General features: G+C 40.2%; 2 protein-coding genes across 5 annotated transcripts in view; both read left to right on the top strand.

Annotated features, from left to right (window-relative positions):
* Nucleotides 1–12,376, top strand: part of atp8b2 (ATPase phospholipid transporting 8B2) — a 28,291-nt gene extending 15,915 nt beyond the window's left edge. For both annotated transcript variants that reach the window (XM_004541297.3, XM_004541296.4), the window contains 15 exons: nucleotides 14–173; nucleotides 287–475; nucleotides 1,390–1,505; nucleotides 1,771–1,935; nucleotides 2,317–2,428; nucleotides 2,967–3,072; nucleotides 3,872–4,130; nucleotides 4,287–4,470; nucleotides 6,710–6,933; nucleotides 7,020–7,103; nucleotides 7,534–7,779; nucleotides 8,929–9,067; nucleotides 9,397–9,527; nucleotides 10,323–10,925; nucleotides 11,067–12,376. In XM_004541297.3, the coding sequence (XP_004541354.1) occupies nucleotides 14–173; nucleotides 287–475; nucleotides 1,390–1,505; nucleotides 1,771–1,935; nucleotides 2,317–2,428; nucleotides 2,967–3,072; nucleotides 3,872–4,130; nucleotides 4,287–4,470; nucleotides 6,710–6,933; nucleotides 7,020–7,103; nucleotides 7,534–7,779; nucleotides 8,929–9,067; nucleotides 9,397–9,527; nucleotides 10,323–10,925; nucleotides 11,067–11,165 (2,817 nt within the window). In that variant the 3' untranslated portion in view covers nucleotides 11,166–12,376. The remainder of the gene's footprint in view (nucleotides 1–13; nucleotides 174–286; nucleotides 476–1,389; nucleotides 1,506–1,770; nucleotides 1,936–2,316; nucleotides 2,429–2,966; nucleotides 3,073–3,871; nucleotides 4,131–4,286; nucleotides 4,471–6,709; nucleotides 6,934–7,019; nucleotides 7,104–7,533; nucleotides 7,780–8,928; nucleotides 9,068–9,396; nucleotides 9,528–10,322; nucleotides 10,926–11,066) is intronic.
* A 364-nt stretch (nucleotides 12,377–12,740) lies between these two features.
* On the top strand, nucleotides 12,741–22,713 carry il6r (interleukin 6 receptor). Of its 3 annotated transcripts, none has more exons than XM_004541300.4 (11): nucleotides 12,741–13,018; nucleotides 15,107–15,739; nucleotides 16,765–16,888; nucleotides 17,283–17,461; nucleotides 17,564–17,733; nucleotides 17,866–18,010; nucleotides 18,731–18,903; nucleotides 19,003–19,141; nucleotides 20,119–20,157; nucleotides 20,541–20,646; nucleotides 20,786–22,713. In XM_004541300.4, the coding sequence occupies exons 1-11, from the start codon at nucleotides 12,811–12,813 to the stop codon at nucleotides 21,045–21,047; spliced, it is 2,178 nt and encodes a 725-aa protein (XP_004541357.3). In that variant the 5' UTR covers nucleotides 12,741–12,810; the 3' UTR covers nucleotides 21,048–22,713. The 3 variants fall into 3 exon arrangements, with proteins under 3 accessions (XP_004541357.3, XP_004541358.3, XP_004541356.3); XM_004541299.4 differs by having other exon boundaries at nucleotides 12,742–13,018; nucleotides 19,000–19,141; XM_004541301.4 differs by lacking the exon at nucleotides 20,119–20,157 and having other exon boundaries at nucleotides 19,000–19,141.
* Nucleotides 22,714–22,736: the final 23 nt, after the last annotated feature.

Here is a 22,736-nt window from a genome sequence, read left to right as displayed (position 1 = left end):
CATTTGTCTTCAGAGGCTGGACTTCAGTCCCTTCAACCCGCTGGCGGACCCAGACTTCTGCTTCTATGATGACAAGCTGCTGGAATCAGTGAAAGTGGGAGACTCGTGCACTCATGAGTTTTTCCGCTTGCTCTCCCTCTGTCACACCGTTATGAGTGAGGAGAAAAGTGAGGGTGAGCTTAAAAAAAGAGAGAAACTGCAAAACAGCAAATAATGACATCAAAACTCAACATCTGCTCATTCGTTATCGTATAATATTTAACGACTGTTTTACCTGCCTGCACAGGAGAGCTGGTTTATAAGGCTCAGTCTCCAGACGAGGGCGCTTTAGTGACGGCGGCTCGAAACTTTGGCTTTGTGTTTCGCTCCCGAACACCTGGGACGATAACCACCACAGAAATGGGACGCACCGTCACCTACTCGCTGCTCGCCATACTGGACTTCAACAACATACGCAAGCGAATGTCTGTTATAGGTATGCAGCAATCCGTGCTTTTTCTTCTGATTTAACTACAAAAAACCTGTGTATGGTGGCCCCGAGAGGTCAAATGCACAGCAATTCTACAAAAGCACACAATGGAAAAGGAAACAAATATGCAAAAACAACACTTATAAATCATTGGCTTCTTTCAAGCGTGTCTCAGTGCAATCCTCCACATATTTTGGTTTCTGTCACTTACGTCACATTATTGTCTTGTTTTGTGAGATTTGGGTTTTTTAACTTTCATTGTGCATTGTGCGCTTTTGCAGCATTTTTCTATTTGTGTTTTCGTAAGTTGCAGTGCATTTGACCTTTCAGGGCCACATGTATCTGTGCAATGTCACAAGACAATCACTTAACAGCTTGCCATAGCAGAAACTGGTATGGCTGTACAGTGCTGTTGTACAGGATGGCATTGTGGTGCAATCTTTATCTTTGTTGCCACATTGTTGCATAAAAGTTCTGGGTTTTAACCTTTGTTTTCGGGGTTTTTTTGGTCTTTCTGTGTGAAGTGGGTTACTCTGGCTTCCTCCCACAGTCCAAAGACGTGCATGTTAGGTTAACTGGTGATTCTGGACTGCCCGTGAACGTGTATGATTGTCCTTCTCTCTGTGGCAGCCCTGCAATAACCTGGTGACCTGTGTAGGGTGTATCTCACCTCTAGACCCCTTACAGCTGAAATATGCTATGAATGGATGGATGGATGAATATGCTGTAAATTTGACCTCTGGTCATAAATTACTTTTACCTCTGCTGCCAGGCTCTGAGGACACACACATACACCCATAATTATAAAGACTACCGGTGGCCTTTGTTGAAGAGTTCTTCCGTTATTGTAAAGGTGATGGAAAAATTGTCTGAATTGCTGAGATTTATTTTTTCTTCATTTCTCTCTTTTTTATTTTCAGTACGTAACCCAGAGGGCAGGATTCGGCTCTACTGTAAAGGAGCTGACACTGTTCTGTTGGAAAGACTCCACCCTTGTAACCAGGAAGTAATGAGTATTACTTCAGACCACCTCAATGTAAGTCAGCTCTTGGACGGATGGCTTGAGCTGCACTGCCATCTAGAGTCTCCACACTTTAAAACAACTTTTAACAGCACTTCATTTTTATTTACCTTCTCCTAATGAGACAGTCAACCTCATCATGGCATGACACATTTCTTAGATTAAGTATAAGTTAAAAATCATCAAACAACACTACTTAATGCTTAGTCATGTGATTCTTAATGTCCCTGCTGTATATTTTTGTTTTTCTACATGTTTATGTGTATATTTTTGGTGCTAGGAGTATGCAGCAGATGGGTTACGGACCCTGGCTCTGGCCTACAGGGACCTGTCAGAGGATGAATGGGAGGCCTGGTCAGAGAGCCACCGCTTTGCTGATAAGGCCACAGACTGCAGGGAGGATAGACTGGCAGCAGCTTATGAGGAAGTAGAACAAAATATGATGGTCAGTGAGTTTATTTTCAGATAATGTATGAATCTGTATCAAGATAATGTGTCTTATTTATTGCAAGTGTGTGTGTGTGTGTGTGTGTGTGTGTGTGTGTGTGTGTGTGTGTGTAGGCCCGTTTGCCCTTCATGTAAAAAGTTCAAATAAAGTAAAAATGTTGCAATGAGCAAGGGGAACTTGTTGGGATCACTGAAACTTAAGCAGTTCGAGGGAAATTCCTTTCTTTTACTTTCTATATTTGGAGCACACGTATGCTTTTGAGTTTGGGTTTTCTACTCATAGTGTTAACACAACAATTGCATTTAAGCCCGTCTTAAATTTCCTTAAATATGCAATTTATTTGTTTGTGTTTCTCTCTCTCTCGGCCTGTGTTTCTAGCTTCTGGGTGCCACTGCTATAGAGGACAAGCTGCAGGAAGGCGTTCCAGAGACCATTGCTGTCCTCTCTCTGGCTAACATTAAAATCTGGGTTCTTACTGGAGATAAACAGGGTGAGATGCACACAGTTTTGCACCAGCTTTCAGAACTTAGTGTGCATGTTTAAAACATTTAAACCGTTTAGACAAGGGTTTAAAACGCAAAAGAATCTGCAAAATTTAAACTAATTATAGAGCAGCATCCTTGTGATGAGGAGGTTGTTGAAACTGAAAACTTTAAGCATCGGTGCATCTATTTGCACCTTGACTATGTGGGTGTATTGTCATTCATGTAAACATACAGTACTGCTACACCCCTCTTGCTTTTGTAGTCTGAACCTATTTACTGGGCTAGCACTGGAAAAATTAATTTCTGGAAATTTATCATGTATTCTGTCATCACCAAAGGACCGTAGGCTGTAGGAATGAGTGCAGTGAATGAAAAATAAAGGGACATGTTGACTGACGTGCCTGCAGCAGCTATTATAGTTTAAGGCCAGAGGCATGCCTGCAAAGGGAGAAGTAGCCGAAACGACGAGCAGTACATTAGCAAATAGCTTTTAACTGAAACAGCACTTGTATTTGTTAGATCCTCTCCCATTCCTTCACACAGAAACGGCTGTAAACATAGGCTACTCCTGCAAGATGCTGACAGATGATATGACCGAGGTTTTCATCATCAGTGGCCACACCGTCCAGAGCGTACGGCAAGAACTCAGGTCAGTCTGGTTATGTGCACACTGTACTAGACTGTACACTGTGGGATCGAGAATAAATGCCAAACTCCAGATGACGGGCGGGCAGAAACTAAGAAATGTATGCATGATTGAAGTCGGTAGGTGTGGTAGCAAAATGTTCCAACTACTCTGTGAGAATCACTCGACAGTGACCAGAGCTTCTTGACTCATTTCTAGTCAAATCATCCAGGTCACCCTGTGAGGACTGATTCATGACCCTGACATTTTAGATAAAAGCAAAAAGGAATAATTGAAAGAGATTTTTCCCAGACTTCAGTGATCATCATGACATGAACTGATAGCAAAGGGTTAGAGTTCCAGTCATCACTGATTATGGCTGAGAACTCACAAGGTTAAATATGAGCAGCATTGCAACATACCCCTTAACTATGAAGTCAGTTTAGAAAGTGACCAAATCCAGTGTAATGGTGCAAAAGAATAAAATTATCTTTCAAAGACAGAAGAACTCTAAACTGGTATTTTTGATGTTCTTTGTGCAATGTTCAAATTCACTTGGAAAGTGCAATTATTCAAGTTATAAAGAGCCTATATTGGAATATCAGGCTCAGGATAAAACCTGCCATTATCACTAATCTTCTTCACATCCATGTTACTTTTCCAACTATCCCCTATGTACTTGCTTTTGTGAGTCTATATTCCTTATCCCACACTCAGATCTCTTTTTTTTTTTTTGCTGTGCATGATCATGTTGTCATGTAATTATGTCTCTGTGATGCAGATAGACACTGTTGATGTGGGCTTTGTTTGTCTTCCTCTCTAGAAGAGCGAGGGAAAGGATGATTGAGCTGTCACGTACCAGAGATGGAGTTAAAGAGGAGGGAATGCAGGGATGGAGGGAGCCATGTTTCAATGGAAATGGATTCAAAGAAGGACAAGAAGGAGGTGATACGGCAGGTGGAAGTGGAGGAGGAGTGGGGAAGCAGCTGCATGGCTCTCCCCTTCCTCCTCCTCTGCCTCTCTCTAACTTAATGGACAACATCTCAGGAGAGTTTGCCCTCGTAATCAACGGTCACAGTCTGGTATGAATAACACTCCTGCATGATATCTGTCACGGAAATTTAAGCTTAGTTACATAAAAACAATTCTTTCTCATTAAGTACTTTTCTTCAAAGCAGCAACTTGGACTCCTTTTACCGCCTGAACGTCTAAAACCTCTCTCCGTTGTCTTGTGGTAGGCCCACGCTCTCGAAGCAGACATGGAGGCAGAGTTTGTGTCGACAGCGTGCGCGTGCAAAGCGGTCATCTGCTGCAGAGTCACGCCACTGCAAAAAGCTCAGGTGGTGGAGCTCATCAAGAAGCGCAAGAAGGCCGTCACGCTGGCTATAGGAGACGGTGCTAATGACATCAGCATGATCAAAAGTGAGTTGTGCAAAAGTGTAACTGAAATATTGTTTTCAGAAAAGAAGAGAGAAGTTGGGTTTAGCCATTTGGGTGGCTTGTCTACTTTTAAGCAATGGAAATCCTAAGCAGAAGTGCGGCTGTAGAAGTTGTTTATCTGCACGCTGTTCCTAGTAGTGATGTAGGTCATGTGGAAATCTGTGTTGCAGGAGTCCTCCTGAGGTAAAGGTTTGGTTGTCAGTGTTCTTTTAGGCCTTATTTACAAATTATTTGTTCACTGCTTATAGATGGATGTGACGCCGACAAACAAAACAAATCGACAGAAGTCACATTTAATTTTAGTGTCACTCCTAAAATCCCAAAACACCAAATATGTCCTGTTAAGCTTTGAAAAGATGTTTAGAAGATAACGTATTTGTGTTTAATAGAAAGGAGGCTTGTGTTTGAACTGTTCACTGTACAAATAATTGTACTAAGACTGAACTATACTGTCAATCATTGCTTCATAATATTTATTTCTAAGCTTAAAGGCAAACTAAAAGAGAAAACTATTAATACCTCAGTGCTCTGTTTCTCTGCATGTCTTGTAATCAGTGTGTTGTAAGTGCATCAGCCTGTGTGTGTTTGTCTGTGGATGTACATCATGTCTACATATCTGCATGCAAGTGTAAAACAGAAATGCAATCAGTGCAGCAGTGAGGAGAAGGATTGGTTCACTTCCTGTAATTTCTGATTTAAAAATCTCGAAACAATCAAATGTTTTTCCCCCTTCTGTGCTCTTTTTGTCCAGCTATTGAAAATGGAACACATACTCAAGTTAAACTGAGAATTATGGTTTTGCTGATGGTAATGCTGGTTTCCCAATCAGTTACCAGCAGTTAGTGGGAAGTTTGTGGGAAGTTTGTGGGAACCTTGGGTTCCCAAGTTGTGAAAACATTTTCTGGCTACCGCTTTCTTCCTCCACATAATGTTATGTGGCATTAGTCTTCTCGACAGGAAGGTAATGAGCATGCTAACGTTGCTAAGTTATTCAACATGGCATTAACTATAGCTCATAACCGAGAGGAAAGGTTCTCCGTTAGAAAATGATAAAGTTTTATTAGCTAGAGTTAGCTTTTGCCACAGTTTTCACTTATTAGATTGTGTAAAATACAGACAGCAGGGCCTAAAGGTAACCTGTTGTGTCCATATGTCCCTGTACTCTATTTCTTTACTCTTGGACTCTGCAAGTAGCTTTATATTATTCACAGTTTATAATAATCCTATTTATTTATTATTATGCTCTGGTCCTTTATGCAACAGTTGTTTTATTTCAGTCTTTCTTCTGACTGTCTGCCCTTGATAAACAGAAGGTTTGAACAGTAGGCGTGTGAGGTGTCAAAGATGAGTGCACCATTTTGGTTTTCCCCTCTCATTGATATCATACACATCTGAGAAAAAAACAGTGTGAAACTTTTACCATTGTCTACACTGGGGCAAATAAGTGTTTGCCCCATTCTGGTTTCTTAGTTCTTTGCATATTTGTCACACTCATCATGTTTCAGAGGATCAAAGAAATTTCAATATGAGACTGCAGGCCTCATTTGCTTCAGTTAAGATCAGAGTTTGTGATTCAGCAATAAGAAAGAGATTCAACAAAAATGGCATCAATGGGTGAATTCAAAAGTTAAAAAACCACTAGTGACCAAAAAGAACACAAAGGCTTGTTTCACAAACATCAATTATCAAAAACATCTTGATGTTTGTGAAAATATTCTGTGGACTGGTGAGACAAAAGTTGAACTTTTTTAAAGGTTAGAGTGCCTTTGGCATAAAACGAACACAGCTTTTCATAAAAAGGACATCATACCAATAATCATACATGGTGGTTGTACTGTGATCTGGGGTTGATTTGCTGCTTCAGGACGACTTGCTATAATTCATGGAAGCATAAATTCTGCTCTCTACTGAAGAAGAACCTCCAGCCATCAGTTCGTGCCCTGAAGCTCAGGCTCACTTGGGTTATGCACCAGGACAATTAACACACAGCAAGTCCACCTCTGAGTGGCTCAAAAAACACACAAAAAAATGAAAGATTTAGAGTTGTCTAGTAAAAGTAAAATTTCTTTGATCGTCTGAAACGTGTAAGTGTGACAAATATGTATAAAAACTAAGACATCAGGAAGGGGTCAAATCCTTTTTCCCAGCACTGTCTGTATAGAAAACTGGGGGGGAAAAAATCTCTTGAATTTGTCTTTTCATTTCATCTGCACGCTTCCAGGTGCTCATATTGGAGTTGGTATCTCAGGTCAGGAGGGCATCCAGGCTGTGCTAGCCAGTGACTACTCCTTTTCCCAGTTCCGCTTTCTACAGCGCCTCCTGCTGGTCCACGGCCGCTGGTCATACCTGCGTATGTGCCGTTTCCTCTGCTACTTCTTCTACAAGAACTTTGCCTTCACCATGGTGCACTTCTGGTTTGGCTTCTTCTGTGGTTTCTCTGCCCAGGTCAGAGAGTAGAGGTTATGATTAAAGCATACTGTAAAGGGTTACAGTCATGATTATAACTCTGTTTGTGTGTGTTTTTTTTGTAGACCGTATACGATCAGTACTTCATCACACTCTTCAACATTGTCTACACCTCCCTCCCTGTGCTGGCCATGGGGATATTTGACCAGGTCTTTCACATTTATTCCTTTGTATTGAGCTCTCATAAGATTTTATTTTACATTTCGTTTTTTATAAAACTCCATGAAGTTTCATGAATCAGAAAATAATTTTCTTTTGCATTTGAAATCTGTCTCGTGGATTTTAAAAAAATGCATATAAGACACGTTTTTGGCCAGAGTCTGTTGGACCGTGGCTAAAAATACTGCACACATTGTGAGAGAAAACCAGAACAGACACAAAAAGGTCCCAGACAATCAAGTTCAACACCACATCCTTTTAACTGAGGTGACAGTACTCAGGATTAGCATGAAATATGGAACTGTTTTCACATGCTGATGTTAGCATTTTGCTCAGAACACCAAGCCACAAGTTTTGGCTGTAGTTTCTATATAATGTTATTTTAGTAAACGCAGCATCTCACTTCCTCTATGAATGCAGGATGTTCCTGATCACAGAAGTTTGGAATATCCAAAGTTGTATGAGCCCGGGCAGCTCAACCTCCTCTTCAACAAGAGAGAGTTCTTCATCTGCATTGCCCAGGGCATCTACACATCAGTGGTGCTGTTTTTTGTTCCATATGCTGTCCTGTCCAATGCCACTCAGAGCAACGGAGTACCCCTCGCTGACTACCAGACCTTTGCAGTCACCACAGCGACAGCCCTGGTTATTGTGGTCAGTGTACAGGTGAGGAACTGTAGAGTGCTTTAAGCAGGCGACTGCCTCACAGAGTGCTGTGCAAAAGTGTTGAGCCACCCCTCATTTCTTTATATTTTACTTCAAAGGAGCCAGACGTTCTGTCATTTCTGGTCTTGCAAGGCTTTTCTTTAAATTACATTCCCAGTTTCTTCTCATCTAGTCTTTGTACTTAATCACTTTCAGAGAAGGTTTTTATTTTTCATTTGTATTGAAAATAACATCGTGAAGAAATAGAGATGCATCTGGCGCTGCAGTTTAGCCATCTACTGTTCATCAAAGGTGGTCTCAGTGGATGAGAAACTCTCTCTTCCTTAAGAAGAAGTGTGCCAAATTACACATGAACTGAACTAAAATAATCAGTGGCATCAGGCTTTATGGAAGGATGAATCCAAATGTGAAATTTTTGTTTGAAATCATCATCAATACGTACGGAGAACAGTGAGTCATCTATAAAACACGGTGGAGACTCTGTCATGGTTTATAGCAGCATTTCAGCCAGTGGTGTTGGAGAACTTGTCAAAATTGGTGAAACACAGAAAAGTCCCATCAGATTTTGACCCGCCATGCAGTATCATCGGGAAAGCATCTGATTGGCAACAGCTTCATTTTTCAGCATGACAGTGATCCCAAAGACACTGGGAATGCAGTAAAGGTGCACCTAAAAAGACTGGCCTCCCCAGAGCTCAGATCTCAACATTACTGAAGGATTGTGGGATCATGTCGACAGAGAACAGAACAAAAGGAAGCCAAGATCCAAAGTAGAGCTTTGAGGCTCTACTTAAAGAATCCTGGAGAAATATTCCTGAAGACTACTTAAAGAAATTACAAGAAAGCTTGTCTAAGAGAGCTCAGGCTGAGATGAAGATTAAAGATGGTCATACACAATATTAATTTTCAAACTCATTAGAATTGTGTATTAATGCTTATATCCTGTATTTCCATGTATATTTGCACAGATTTCAATAAACCGCTGCACCTGTTTCCCATTTTACTAGCAAAATATAAAGAAATGCAGGGAAGTGGCAAGCTCAGCGTTGTATAACAATTAATTGTTCAGGAGTGGCATATTAACTGTGAGCATCTGCTGTTTTCTGGGGGTTTATTCTTTTTGTTTTGTTTGCATGTCTGTGTTTGTAGATTGTTCTCGATACCGGCTTCTGGACAGTGTTCAACCATGTGTTTGTGTGGGGCTCTCTGGGCTCCTATTTCATCATCATGTTTGCTCTGCACAGTCAGACCCTCTTCAGGATCTTTCCTAATCAGTTCCACTTTGTAGGTTCGTCCCTGCTCCCATTTCTCAGCCACATGTGTACCAGCAAATCAAATACTGCAATTCTTCTTAGCCGATATCATTCTGCCAACACCGATTTGTTTTCATCCATAATTTACATACTTTTTTGTAATGAAAATCTATTTTGTGAGTCTAAAAACTAAACACAAGTAAGTTTCAGTACTGAGAATAGATTGATTTTGTATAATCTGATATCACTTCATTGCACCAAATGCATTACTGTTGGAGATAATAATAATAATCATGTGTACACAGTGAAAAGCAAGACATGTCTAAAACACATTTGTCTGTTCTCTGTCTGTTTGTAAGTGCAGGTAGTGCCCAGAGCACATTATTGCAGCCAGTCGTGTGGTTAACGATTGCACTGGCAACAGCAATATGCATAGTTCCAGTTTTGGCGTTCCGCTTCCTCAAGCTGGACCTCAAACCTCAGCTCTCAGACACGGTGAGAAAACACACAAAAACACAGCGTTTCTAACACTGATGTCTCCATCTTCTTCCTTGCAACATGCTTTACAGTCTTTCTAGAACGTCAGTTTGAACTCTGTGCAATGATTAACTGCATGTGTAAAAACATTTTATCTTTGTGTGTCTTTGTGTGGGGTGGTCGGGACTAATTGCTAACCGTCACAGTGCACTTTAATACCCTGCAAATATTGACCTAATCAGTTTCCCCTAATGTCATGACTTGCTTTCAGTAAATTCATCCAACATAAGTGTGTGGCTTTATCAGACGTTATGTCTTGAGCTTAGCCGTGCATCCAACCGAAGCCGATGTCAAGATGTTGTGAAGAAGTTCCTGCTTTGATTTGCATGTAGTTTCTCAACAGTCACTATTACAGATTTTTTTTATGATGAGGTTAATTTTGAGTTAAGTGCAAAATGTTCTGGGTTTCGATGACCTAAAACATGAGTTTAAAAGCAGCAGAAATAGTTTGATGAACTGCTGGGTAGATGCAAAGACTACAAAGACTAAAAATAAGGCAGGATGCATAAAAGTTTGAAAAAATGTGATGGTTTAGAAGTCCTAAAACTGAAAGTTTCACTGAAACTTTCAGTTTTTATTTTGTTGTCAAATGGCGTAAATATTAGTTTGAGTTTTTGTTTTGTTTTGGGGGAATTTTTTTTGTTTTGGTTTTTATTTTTATTTTTGGATGATCTTATTTGTGCGGCTATGGTGAACTAGCCGTGTTCCTATAAGCTGAAACGATGTCCCATTTCCTGTCTCATCGTTCTCCAGGTTCGTTACACTCAGCTGGTGCGGCAGAAGAGACGAAAGCCGCCAGGTCGTAACACTGGAAGCGCTTGGCGTGGTACCGGCAGTGTGTCAGAGGGCCGTCTGGGCGCCCGTGGTGGTTCAAGGAGATCCGGCTATGCCTTCGCCCATCAGGAAGGCTTTGGAGAGCTAATCACATCAGGGAAAAATATGAGGCTCTCGTCTCTGGCCCTGGCATCCTTTGCCTCCAGACATAGCTCCAGCTGGATTGACACGCTCCGCAGGAAGAAGCATACTCACACTCCCCCCAGCACCTCAGGGGAGTGCAGCCCAGCACCCAGTTTCATCTCTGTGTCGGTTCCACCACTTTCAAACTCTTCGTCTATTCTGGGCGGCTCTCAAGAAACACCGATCGAAGAGGAAACGGTTGCGGCACCAGCTCAGAACACACAGATGATCCCTGCTTCAGTCACACAAACCTTACCAGCTTTGGCACCAGATGCAGAAGCTCCTGCGTCTCAAGTTTCAGCTCAGGCCACCAGTTCTGGCGTTTTAACCCCCACAGCAGCAAAGTCCCAGGGGGGAGACTCACCTGGAGGCTGGACCCTTTCTCTGGGGACCGTGCAGGTCATTTGAGGTTTTATGATGTAGCAGTAACACAACAGTTATATAACAAATGCAACAATACACACTAGCACTTTTATATCTGTGTGATGCAACTCTTCTAACACCAAGCTAAAACATAACCTTTCTTTCTTTGTCCAACAGGAAGCTCTGTTTGGTTGGAAGGTTATTGCATCTCGTGCCAGTTCATCCAACAGTCCGGGCCCAACCTCTATTGCCAAGGAAAACAACCAGATTAAGTGAAACGTAAACATCTGATGGATGAATTCTATATTTACTGCGTGTACCAGACACACAAACTGTACACACTGTGTGCTTTTCTGGAGAGAACACAAAGACTGTTATTTAAATAAAAAAAACTTTACCCGCACAGTGTCTCAAAATGCATCAGTTACATCCGGATCTCTGCAGGAAGCGACATATCGTCTTATGACATGAACTTTCTCAGCCATAAATTAAGATTTACTGGTGAGATATTTGAGCGCACAGTGTGTGGTGGTTATGTTAATGAATGCTTGAGATTTACAGTACATAACTGAGGGACAGAAGCAGGTGCAGAAGCAAATGTCAAAGTAGCCTTTGAAAGATTGTTTCTGCTTATTTCACAAGCCTCACTCACAACTAAGCCACTCAGCGCCTCTCAGTAATGAGACGAATGAGCAAGCAGAATCATAACAGTTTTAACCAGTGAAGTGCAAGCTGTATTATCTGCAAAGGTTCTCAATGAGAATGGTATTTTAATTTAAAGTATTCTCCCAAAGGTCTGTTTTGTTTAGTTCTTACTTGTTATACTGTAACTCTTCCCACATTTGCTTTTTTTGCATCACATTGATGTGTTTATGTGTGATTTAAAGCTAGGCCTTTTTTTTGGTCTAACAAAGGCCAGATCATGTTAATGTGCCTCTGATGTAACGCAGACGTAAGAACAGAATGGAAAGACTTCACTTTAGGCCAGTTCTGCAGAAAAGAAAAGGTAGAAGAAAAATAAATTTAAAAAAAAAAAGTGATTTGTTAAATTCCTAATCATGATTGTTGTCATTGTGAACAGTAGTGCTTATCCGTACTGTAAACATATACTCCAGTAAAGTGCTTTATATTCATTTTTGTTCATGAATTAAAGAAAGGAAGTTGTTTGTGGACAATCATGCCTTAACAAAGCCAAGATATCGCCCCCTTTTTTCTTTTATTTTTTCCACCCCTCCACTAATCCAAGTGTTGATGCACCTCAGACTTGGATAATCATTAAATAGGGTAACCAAAGGAACACTGACCTGCTCTTGGACATCTCTCTGTACTACGGTCAGCAACAGGCAGTTGAAACACAGCTCACGTGATCTGCAAAATCTGGTCTAAATGAATGTACTGTACAGTTTTAGCAGGAGGCAGGTCTCTGTGGAAGTGTGGATGTGAATGATATTGAATAAAAATCTGATTTGTCTTTCACATGAGGGAAACATGCTGCGTCTGTGCAAATGATTTACTCATCAAACGAAGTTTCAGGTGGAAATGACTCCCAGTATATATATATATATGAAATATTAAAAGCTTCAGTCTGTATTGCCACATTTGCCATTTTCCTTTCGTGCGCATGGTGTATGTACTAAAAACACTACAGTAAGAAAACAGGATATGTGAAAATATTTTTAAGGAACTTTCTAAGTTAAGAGATTTTTCATAAATGAATATTAATATAGCAGAGCTATATTCAGCTTTCGCTGGGTTGGGGGGGCTTATTTTGATGCTGAGGAGGATTTCCTCTGTGTAACGGCGCTGAACAAGGGGAAGAGCGCAGGGATTTCACAATAACGGGTCTCATGGACAGCAGACTGAGCCAACCAGAGAGAGCCGCCTTTAACTTTGCTGTCTGCACAGGGGGTTTTGGTGTTGCATGAGAGGTTTTCGTGGTGTAAATAGCTCGGTCTTGTTTTCACGGTGTAAAACGTTTGAGTGGGGTCAGTGTACAGTTGCTGCCGTCGGCGATGGTGTGAGGACCCGCCGCTGGAAGGAGGATCTCTGGGTAAAAATGGGGATTTTTCTCCTTTTGCTGTTCTTCGCTCCGGTCAGCGGAGTTTTTGAAGGAACATGTCCCAGAAAAGGTAACCTCTCCTCTCATATTGTCTAAATGTAATTTTTTTTCTTCATCTGTTTTCTTTGTTATTAAGAATAACAAAAACTTAGGCTAATTTAGTGACAAAGTTAAAGTTATTGTAATTTAGGATTTTTTGGAGTCTAGTTTTGGAGTTAACTGAAAATCACAGCGTTTAAAAATATTTACTTAATCGAAGTTGACTGTATTATTACAGGATAATATATAAAGTAAGCTTTTTTTCTTGCTCTTTCCGCTTTTGTTCTTTCGGGGAAAATGCGTTTTTATCCTGTTGGGAAATGTTATGACGCGTTGTGGCAGCTAATTTTACAAGCTTTTTTTTATTTTGTTGTAAACTTTACATTTTATAAATATTATAGGCACAGAGTCAGGAAAATTCATATAAAAACAAACAAACAAAAATTAATCGGCCACTTCATTAGGTACACCTGTTCAAGTATGCCGGTCTTATCAGCTGAGCGGATTTACGCGTGTAGACGTGGTCAAGACGATCTGCCGAAGTTCAAACTGAGCATCCGAATGTGAGATGATGATGTAGCTGACTTTGAATGTGGCGTGATTCTTGAAAGGTTAATTTGAGTATCTCAGAATCTGCCTGGATTTTCCCACACATCTGTCTATAGGGTAAACAGAGAATGGTTCAAATAAGAGAAGATATCAGGTGAGCGACAGTTCTCTGGGTGAACATGTCTGGTTGATGCCGGAGGTCAGAGGAGGATGACCAGACTGCTTCAGGTTGATTGGAAGGAAACAGCAACTCAAATATTCACTAGTTACAACAGAAGCATGAAGGTGTATAGGTCTCTGAATGCACAACACATTGAACGTTGAAATATATAGGCTATAGCAGCAGCACATCTGTCAGCTAAAAAGAGGAAAGCGAAGCTATAATTGACAGGGCTCATTAAAACTGGACAGAAAATATTGGCTGCTGTGATGTGTCAATTTCTGCTGCACATGTGGATGGTAGGATCAGACATAAACAGCATGAAAGCTTAGTTTTTATGTGGATCTTATTTTGACCTCTTGTTTTTAATTCAGTTTACTGAAAATGTTTTGTTTTAATTTTATTTTTTTATTAGTTTCAATGTCAGTTTTAGTTTCTTTATTGACTGTTGTCTGGAAACCATATACCAGAGACAGAGAGAGCTTTTTAAAAGTGACAAGTAACAAGTTTTAAAAAAAAAAAGTCAGTCAAAGCCTCATTAGGAAACTTGTGACAACAAATTTTACAAAACTAACAAATGTTAAAAGGATATTTTCTCTCCAATTTTACTTTATTTTAGTTAGTTTTCCAAGTTTACAAAATCATTTAAGCTCATTTCAATTTCTTCAAAGTCTACTTTTATTAGTAACTATTTTTTTCACATCGAGTTTTATTTTTATTTTTAAGTTAGTTTGAATTAAGCATAACTTTCTATAGCGACTGTGTGATGCTATCATGTCAGTATGAACAGAGAAGGACTAACCCAGTACCAGCATATAACATAGTGGCTGTTGATTCTACATCAGGCCCTTATCAGCTTCAGCTTCAGTCTCCATCAGATTTATCAGATAAAGTCTTATCAGATGTTTAAAAAGACACAACGGTTAACTGGGCAAGAGCAAAAAGATTTGTTTTACTAAAGACTAAGGGGAATGAAACTATGACTTCAACCCAGTCAAGTTCAGGCAAGTCATACTAAACCAAAACATGTCAGGTTATAAGTGACTGTGTGAGGTCTGAGCAGAAAATCTGAAACATTACGGGAAATGTTAGAAATAATACAAGACTGAAAAGAAATGATGAAGATGAGAGACACGTTAAAAGAGGAAGTTGGGGTGGAGGTTATGCAATGTGTCACTCTGTGTTGTGCCTAGTCAAATACAACCAGTACTGAAAATAATGAGAAGCTAACATTTTGTACAAAACACTGTATGAACAATCAAATCACAAACATTCCACACACACACACACACACACACACACACACACACACACACACACACACACACACACACACACACACACGTACATCAAAAATGATTCTGGTTCTTATTAGTTCTACAGATTCTGTGTTTGTGTGTTTTTCTGCAGACCCTCCTCCAGGTGTGTTGGTCTTATCGCCGGGCTGTAAGCTGTTTCTGACCTGTGGCGGTCATGTGAGGGTGGATGGTGTAAAGATCAGTCTGAAGGGAAGCAGCTTAAACATCAACAAAAGGGATGGTTCTTCGAACGGGACACCAGCCGCTCCAAATGATATACAAAACAGTGCAGTTTCAGTCAAAAGTGATGACAGTTCTCTGAAGAATGTAAGTGAGGGCTACAGCCCTCATTTCACGGAGGCAGGAGGAAACAGAAGCCTCATATATTCAGATGCAGGGTACACAACTTCTCCTCACATCGTCCAGCCAACCAGGGCCACTCGATCGCTGAAGGACGAATCTCATTGGACCACTGGAGAAACAGATGTTGAGGATGACTATGAGGAGGATGAAGAGGATGAAGTGGGGGAAGGAGTGAACCGGGTAACAAGGGGGATAAAAGTGATGCCTGAGTGGAAGTGGAACACGATGACAGTGGGGACAGAAGACAGGGACTGGGGTGAAATTAAATTTGGGAGGAGTGGGACAACGCTAACTCTCGCCTCACTGAGAATGGAAGACTCTGGAAAATACAGTTGTCATCACAAAGGCAAAGAAAAGTTTAGCTTAAAGGTGATCGTTGCAGGTGAGTTCTCATAGTGAGGACTTTGTGATGGAGGAGGAAGGTTATATAATTCCATCCATGCTTTCATTTTCAAATAAAAAGCCTATAGGTGGAAGGCAAATGGCTTTAAAATCCATCTTTTAAATCCAGCTCAGAACTTGTATATCATTGGGTCAGGATTGATGTTGTACACACGACTCACTGATAGACAATCAGTAAACAAACCAGCGGGTGAACTGTGACTTTAAATGTTTTTGGGCAAATTTCAAATTTTAAATAGTGACACCAAAAATATTTTGCAGTTTAGCAGTTTTAGGGTCTTTACCTTGCGATGTAAAGCTTGCCTTGAGGCAACTGTTGCCGTGATTTGGTGCTATATAAATAAAATTGATTTGAACTGAACTGCTAATGCACAGCTCTCCTGAAGCCCCATCACAGCATACCAGTCAGGCTGAGGTCGGGACTTTGACTGGGCCATTGTAACACATCCATTCTTTTCTTTTTCAGATATGTTATAGCTTTGCTGCTGTGCTTGCTCGTCGTCCTGTTGCATGAGCCAGTATGGGTCAACATTTGGCTGTAAAACAGAAGGCCTCACATTTGCCTCTAGAATACTTTTTTTTTTACATAGAAGTATTCACGGTTGACTCAATATCTGTAAGGCACCCAGGTCCTGTGGCTAAATAACAAGCCCAGATCATCACTCCACTGTTGTGCCAGACTGTTGCTGATATGCATCACCAAACGTGGTGTTGTGACTATCGTCTGTCCAAAGTTCATTGTTCCCAAATTCTTCTGGTTTGTTTACATGCCACTTTGCAAATCTAAGTCATGCTGCCATGATCTTTTTAAGAGAGTAGAAGCTTTCTCCTGGCAGCCATTAAAACAACACATAGTTCAGTCTTTTTCTAATCGTGCTGTCATGAAGGCCAACAATATAACAAACTACCTGAGGGCTGTAGAGCCTGAGAGGACCCTATTTAGATAATTGATTTTTAAAAATGGATGGGTGAACAGTGTGTTTACATGTCTTCTTTATCTCTTAGATTCTCCTGAGCCTCCCAGTCTGTTCTGCTACAAAAAGTCGCCCAGTAGTAAAATCCGCTGTGAAGGAATGCCTCAGAAAGCCGCCATAAAGCAGCCTAGTTGTTACCTCTTGCTGAGTAAAAAGTACGTTCATTGCACTTGAAGTCCCCCATGAGTGCTTTGTGTTGTGTTTTAAAAGGATCATCAAGTAATATTTTGCTCCTGTATTTACATACATACAGGAAAACTGATGTGTGCAAGCCATGGATAAAAAAATGTGCATACTGTGGTTGTTCTCGATCAATATTGGTGTATGTTGCAAAACTTCTGTAATCTTGTGCAGTCAAAATGCTAACATTGCTGTTACATAAATAAATACTATTTCCAGTAAACTACTTGAGATCAAAAATGAAAAAGAAAAAAGTGTGAAAGTTGTAAATGGGCCTAATGTAGTAGAAATGTTGTTGTAGGCCACTTTCTCTTTTCCTTTATGTCCATCTTTGTGTGACTGACTGTTCTTTTCCTTTCCTTCTCTCAGTCCAAGAGAGAAATTCAAGCGAGTGTCATGCTCATACTCATCTCGGCTCTCTCGCTGTTGGTGTGCTCTGGACCACATTGAGGATGATCGGAGAACCCCTCACCTGGTCTACATGTGTGTGACAAGCATCACAGGCAATGTCACCAGCCCCCTTAAGTACTTTACACCATTAAAAATTTGTAAGTGCTCAAGTCAAAGTACATGTGTCCATGACAGGACTGAGTATTGGCCTTCTGAAGTGCTTTAAAGTTGTGCTCACTGTGTTTGTTCCCACTCCTCAGTAAAACCAGACCCTCCGTCAAATGTGTCAGTCCGACAGGAGAAAGGAAAGAAGAACAGGCTGACGGTCTCCTGGAATTTACCGACATCCTGGAAGGTGCAAGATAACTTCTATAAATTGATCTATGAAGTTAAATACAACCCTGTCAAACCGTCAATTGGCAACGAACAGGTCAGTGCTGAGACACCTGTTGTCAAACTACTAAGTGTGTATTTTTTTTTTTTTTCAATGTTCATTACGCTGGCATGAAACAGAAAACGCAGTTTTGTTTCAGAGATTTTTGTCTTATATGTATGTATTCAGGTACTGCCAGTTAATGGCCAGCGGCAAGCAACCATCACTGATATAATGCCTGGTGTTGACTACCTGATACAAGTCAGAGCTAAAGAGGAATTTGATGGACAATGGAGTGAATGGAGTCCATCCACCTATGCTAAGAGCTGGACAGGTAAATTTACACAAACCCAAGAAAAAAAAATCAGAAAAATGATCCATCCTAGACACAGAGTCATGACGAGGTAGTATTTCTGTTTCTGTGCCATATGATTAGACTTTCTCATGAAAAACTTTGCTTAAACATCCTCTCATGTACATTTATACAGCCTCCAATTTTTCTTCCTCTATGAATGACTTGAATATGTGCAGATTGGCTCAGCATTCAGGATACCAGTTGATGAAGTGGTTGAAAAAGTTTATGAGTAACAGTGTCCTGTTGCACCTTCCCAGATTAAATACTTCAAATTCCCTTTAAAGTCGAAGTTTAGACATGAAAGTGAAACCACTTTGTGGTCTATGTTTTGTTTTGTTCTGTTTTTATCGGTTAATCTTGCCCGTCTGTAAGTTAAGATGCCTTCTGATTGATTTTCACAATTGCTCTACAGACATGAAAGAGGAATACTAGCTAATTTCCCAAGAAGAAAACAAATAAGCATATTTTCATTTTTAGGAAAGTCTTCTGGTTTATATTAAACACATTAGTAATGATTTAAAGACTTATTATTGTACCTTTGGATAAGTTGTAATGCTCCTAATTGCAAAACATTTAATTGTGAAATGTATCTGACTAATATTTCATATTCAAGTAAATTACAGACAAATTCGTCATCTTTTAAACTAGTCATATTATTCCACATACAAGACCTTTACATGTTCGTCCCTGATCCCTCAGAGAAGCCTCAGCCTCCGTCAATCGTGTCAGCGACGTTGGAGGAAAGACAGGATATGACGACGATGATGACGGTGTGCTGGAGTTTACCGACAAACTTCGAGGAGCCACACAATTTTAGACTCATCTGTGAGATCAAATACGGGGAAACAAACCTCTCCTTTCACAGCGAAAACGTAAGTAGACAAGGTTTTACTTAGTTGTGAAAAGTTGAACACTCTGTTGTGTCAGTAAATGGAGACGTTTGCCTGTATATGTCCATCTTGGTACAGCAGTTTGAAGGAGAGGGCTCCTACACCATCGTAGTGACTCCTACACCTGACGTTGACTTCCTGATACAGCTGAGGTGTAAGGCAGAACATGATGGTCAGTGGAGTGAGTGGAGTAGACCTTATCCTGTGAGCCCCCCAACGGGTAAATAAATATGCACACACACCTCTAAAAATAAAATAAATAAGTATATTTAAGTTTATCAGTAAGTATTCTATATGCTCAATTAAAGCACAGTACAAGAGTGTAAGTTTTCACAGAAGTAGCTGAGTGGACTTTATTTGTGCTGAATGAAATTAAACTTTAAATCCTGTGACAGATGTTTAAGGGGCGCTTCTGTCAGTCTGCCCCAGGGCAGCTGTGGCTACACCACCAGTGTGTGAATGCGAGAGTGAATGAATAGTGAATGAATAGCTTTTCAAGCGCTTTGGGTGCCTTGAAAAGCGCTATATAAATCCAATCCATTATTATTATTATTATTAAGAAGTTTCTCAGTGGCTTAGGGGTTCAAGATATTGACCGTGTACCATTAGTGCACTTCCCCTCGTTGTGGTGAAAAAACCCTTTCTTTTTAAACATCAGTCCAACTCTCTGTTCTCTTTAATGGTCACTTCTTTCAGCCTGTTTTTAAAATAAGGAAGAAACAGCCCTCCAAAAAAAGAGAGAGAGAAAGAGAGAAACAAGATTCTGCTGGATTAGGCACTATCATGTTGGATTATTTATAGTCTTTTTTATTTTGAAAGCAAGTGTTAGGCCATATTGACTTTTAATTGGTAAAGAATTTGTCTGCTAAATTACCCAAAACTTCTTACAACCAAAGAAGCAAGTCTTGCTGCTTGGCAACTCTGAACTAACATAGCTATAAACACCTGAAAAGTTTGCAGAATTCAGTTTAGAATAATTTTCCCCCAGGAGTTATTCCTCCCTGCTGTAACATCTCCTTGTCTGCTTATTGGGACCACTTAAACTATGTCTTATTGCAGTCTGACATAGTTCTTTAGGAAATGGACAATTTCAGTCTTTTTTAAAATTGCCTTATACAACTTTGCCTTGTTATCTCAGGTTTATCATTTATTATTATCCTACTAATATGTTTTTAAAATATATTATTTACCCCGTAGGTTCAGGTTCAGGTTCAGGTGATCAATATCCAGATGATGGTGAGTTGGCATGCAAACTGTGAAATATTACAGTTACTTATGCGTGTGTGTGTGTGTGTGTGTGTGTGTGTGCGTGCGTGCGTGCGTGCGTGCGTGCGTGCGTGCGTGCGTGCGTGCGTGCGTGCGTGCGTGCGAGAGAGCCAAAAGACGAGAGGGAACTCTTAAATGTTGTTAGTGCTGAAAATCCCCTCTGCCCCCTGGGTTTTAACAGGAAACCATGTCATCATAACAACTCAGGCTTGCAACAAAAACAGGCCTCAGGAGTTATGGTTCCTCACACCTACACGCAAACACAGACGTTCAGTTGCACTCAGATGTATTTAGATGGATGCTGTCTTGCTCAGTTAAGATTTATCACAGTCTACCCTTCTTTTTTACCACAGATCCCACAAAACCTCCACCAAAACCTAAAGAGTGGCCACATCATTTGCTGTGGATAGTTGGTTTATTCGCTATCTTGTCTGTCATTTTGGCCATCTACACTTTCGGGTACTGACATTGGCACTTTCAATGCATCTCTTCAAAAAAGGGCAGATTTATGACATAACATTAGTCATTTCTAAGATGTGATGTACGGTCAGCTCCTTCATTTTCATATTTCTTTTTCTTTTTTTAAATTGTCATTCAGGCACAAGGACAGATTTATCTCTAAACTGCACAGTCTTTATTTCACCACCCTCTGTGATGACTCATCTCAACCTTCGCCCTCTGTCCCGGTTGCCCCAGAAGGAGTAGCTTTGGTGACCTTTGTCCCTACAAAGAGCAACAAAGAGCACCCACCAAGTGATGAAAACGAAAGTGAAGAAAATGAGGAACAAAAGCCTTTGAGAGAGATGACAGACGCCAGGCACTTCAACAACACAAGTTATTTCTTCCTCCAGAGGGAATGAGAGCTGTGCAGAAAGAAGAATTATAGGCAGAAAATGTGGCAACTTATACTGTTGGACTGTTTTCCAGTTCCGTGCCAGTTTTATAGATGGCACGATGTTCTCCACTGAACTTTAAGAAGCAAAGTCAGAAGCAGCTTTCTGACTTTGCTTCTATCTGTCTTTATCTATCTAACTTTATCTCATACCTAAAATACCTCTTAAACACTTTTTTTGTGTGACTGGTCCAAAGAGTTGCCCTTTACCTTCTCTATCCTACATCATCCATCCAACCAAGAGGCAGGCTACACCTTGCACAGGTGGTCATTGTGTCTCAGAGCTAACACAGAGAGACAGACAACCATTGACACCTACGGCCAATTTAGAATCACCACCTAGCCTGCCATGCATGTCAGAGAACACACACACAGCATGGTGGTCTGATGGTTAGCACCATCACCTCGTATCAAGAAGGTCCCAGGTTTGAAGCTATGTAGAGTTTACTGTCCTGCATCAGAGCAACTAAAATATGTGTTATGCAGGTCAAATAATTTACAATTTTTGAGCAACCTGACCTGTCTGAATTTTGTATATATTGCTAAAGGTTATCAAATATATCACATTGTTTCCTTTCAGGGTGTTCATAATGTATGCAGGGTTTGCAGAAGTAGTGGTTGAGGTCTTGTAAATACTTCATCTGTTTGCCTGGGATTTTAGACTGGGACAGTCATAGTCCCCAACATGCTTTTGATTTTTGTAGTTATTGCACAGTGAAAAAACAACAACTTATTTTGTATAGTTTTTCAGTGACATGGTGGACTTTAAATGGTTCACCTGCTGTTATAAGAATGCAAGGGAACCTTTCAAATAAACAAATGTGAGCTACTTTTGAATAAGCTGTATGTTTCTAGACCAGCATAGATAGATAGATTTTTAAACATGTTAAAATAGTACAAAAACAACAATAAAACATAAGAATAAATAACATTAGTAGCACTTTTTAATTAATAGCAAGTCTAAATGGTATACTAAGGGGGAGTAATGATGTATAAATGATAAATCAGGCACTTGCTAATACCTTACTAATGCTTAATAGTGTGACATTTATATAAAGTGAGGAGGAGGAGGACATGTGTGGATTCGTTTTTGTTTTTTATCCTGTTCAACCACAAATCCTTATTTACATTTTACCACATATATTTGGTTCTGTAACCCCAGTAACATGCCAAGAGATATAAATATTTACATATATATATGTAATGTGTAGGCAATGCCAACATATACAGTGCTTAACAAATGTGTAAACAGTTGATGAAAACGGTTGCCTGTCAGAAGATGTTGTGAAGGCGTAATTGTGAGAATGAGATGGCCAAGGAGCAGTGGGGCAGTTTTGGTGACTTCATATCCAAATGATGGGTATATAATATGTCAAGCATATCGATCTGTCAAGAATGATACTAACTCGTTTTGAGCCGGAGAAAAAAATAGTCGTCACAAGATAGAAGATGTAATCGGTTTTCCAGGGGGTTCCAAATAAAAAGTGTCACTGACATTTAAAAAAAAGTATTTTTCAAGAGAAATCTGGCCAAGAAGGCAACAGAAATTGCAAGGTATACATACATAGTGTCACTGTTCTGTAACGTGGCCAAAAAGGGCTGGATGGATTGTAATAAAGATGGTTTCAAAGCAGGATATTTCTTCGTTTAATATATA

The sequence above is a fragment of the Maylandia zebra genome, linkage group LG11, assembly GCF_041146795.1.
Source record: "Maylandia zebra isolate NMK-2024a linkage group LG11, Mzebra_GT3a, whole genome shotgun sequence".
NCBI lineage: Eukaryota > Metazoa > Chordata > Actinopteri > Cichliformes > Cichlidae > Maylandia > Maylandia zebra.
Note: the sequence above shows the minus strand (reverse complement) of the source record. Positions and strands in the feature narration are given on the sequence as shown.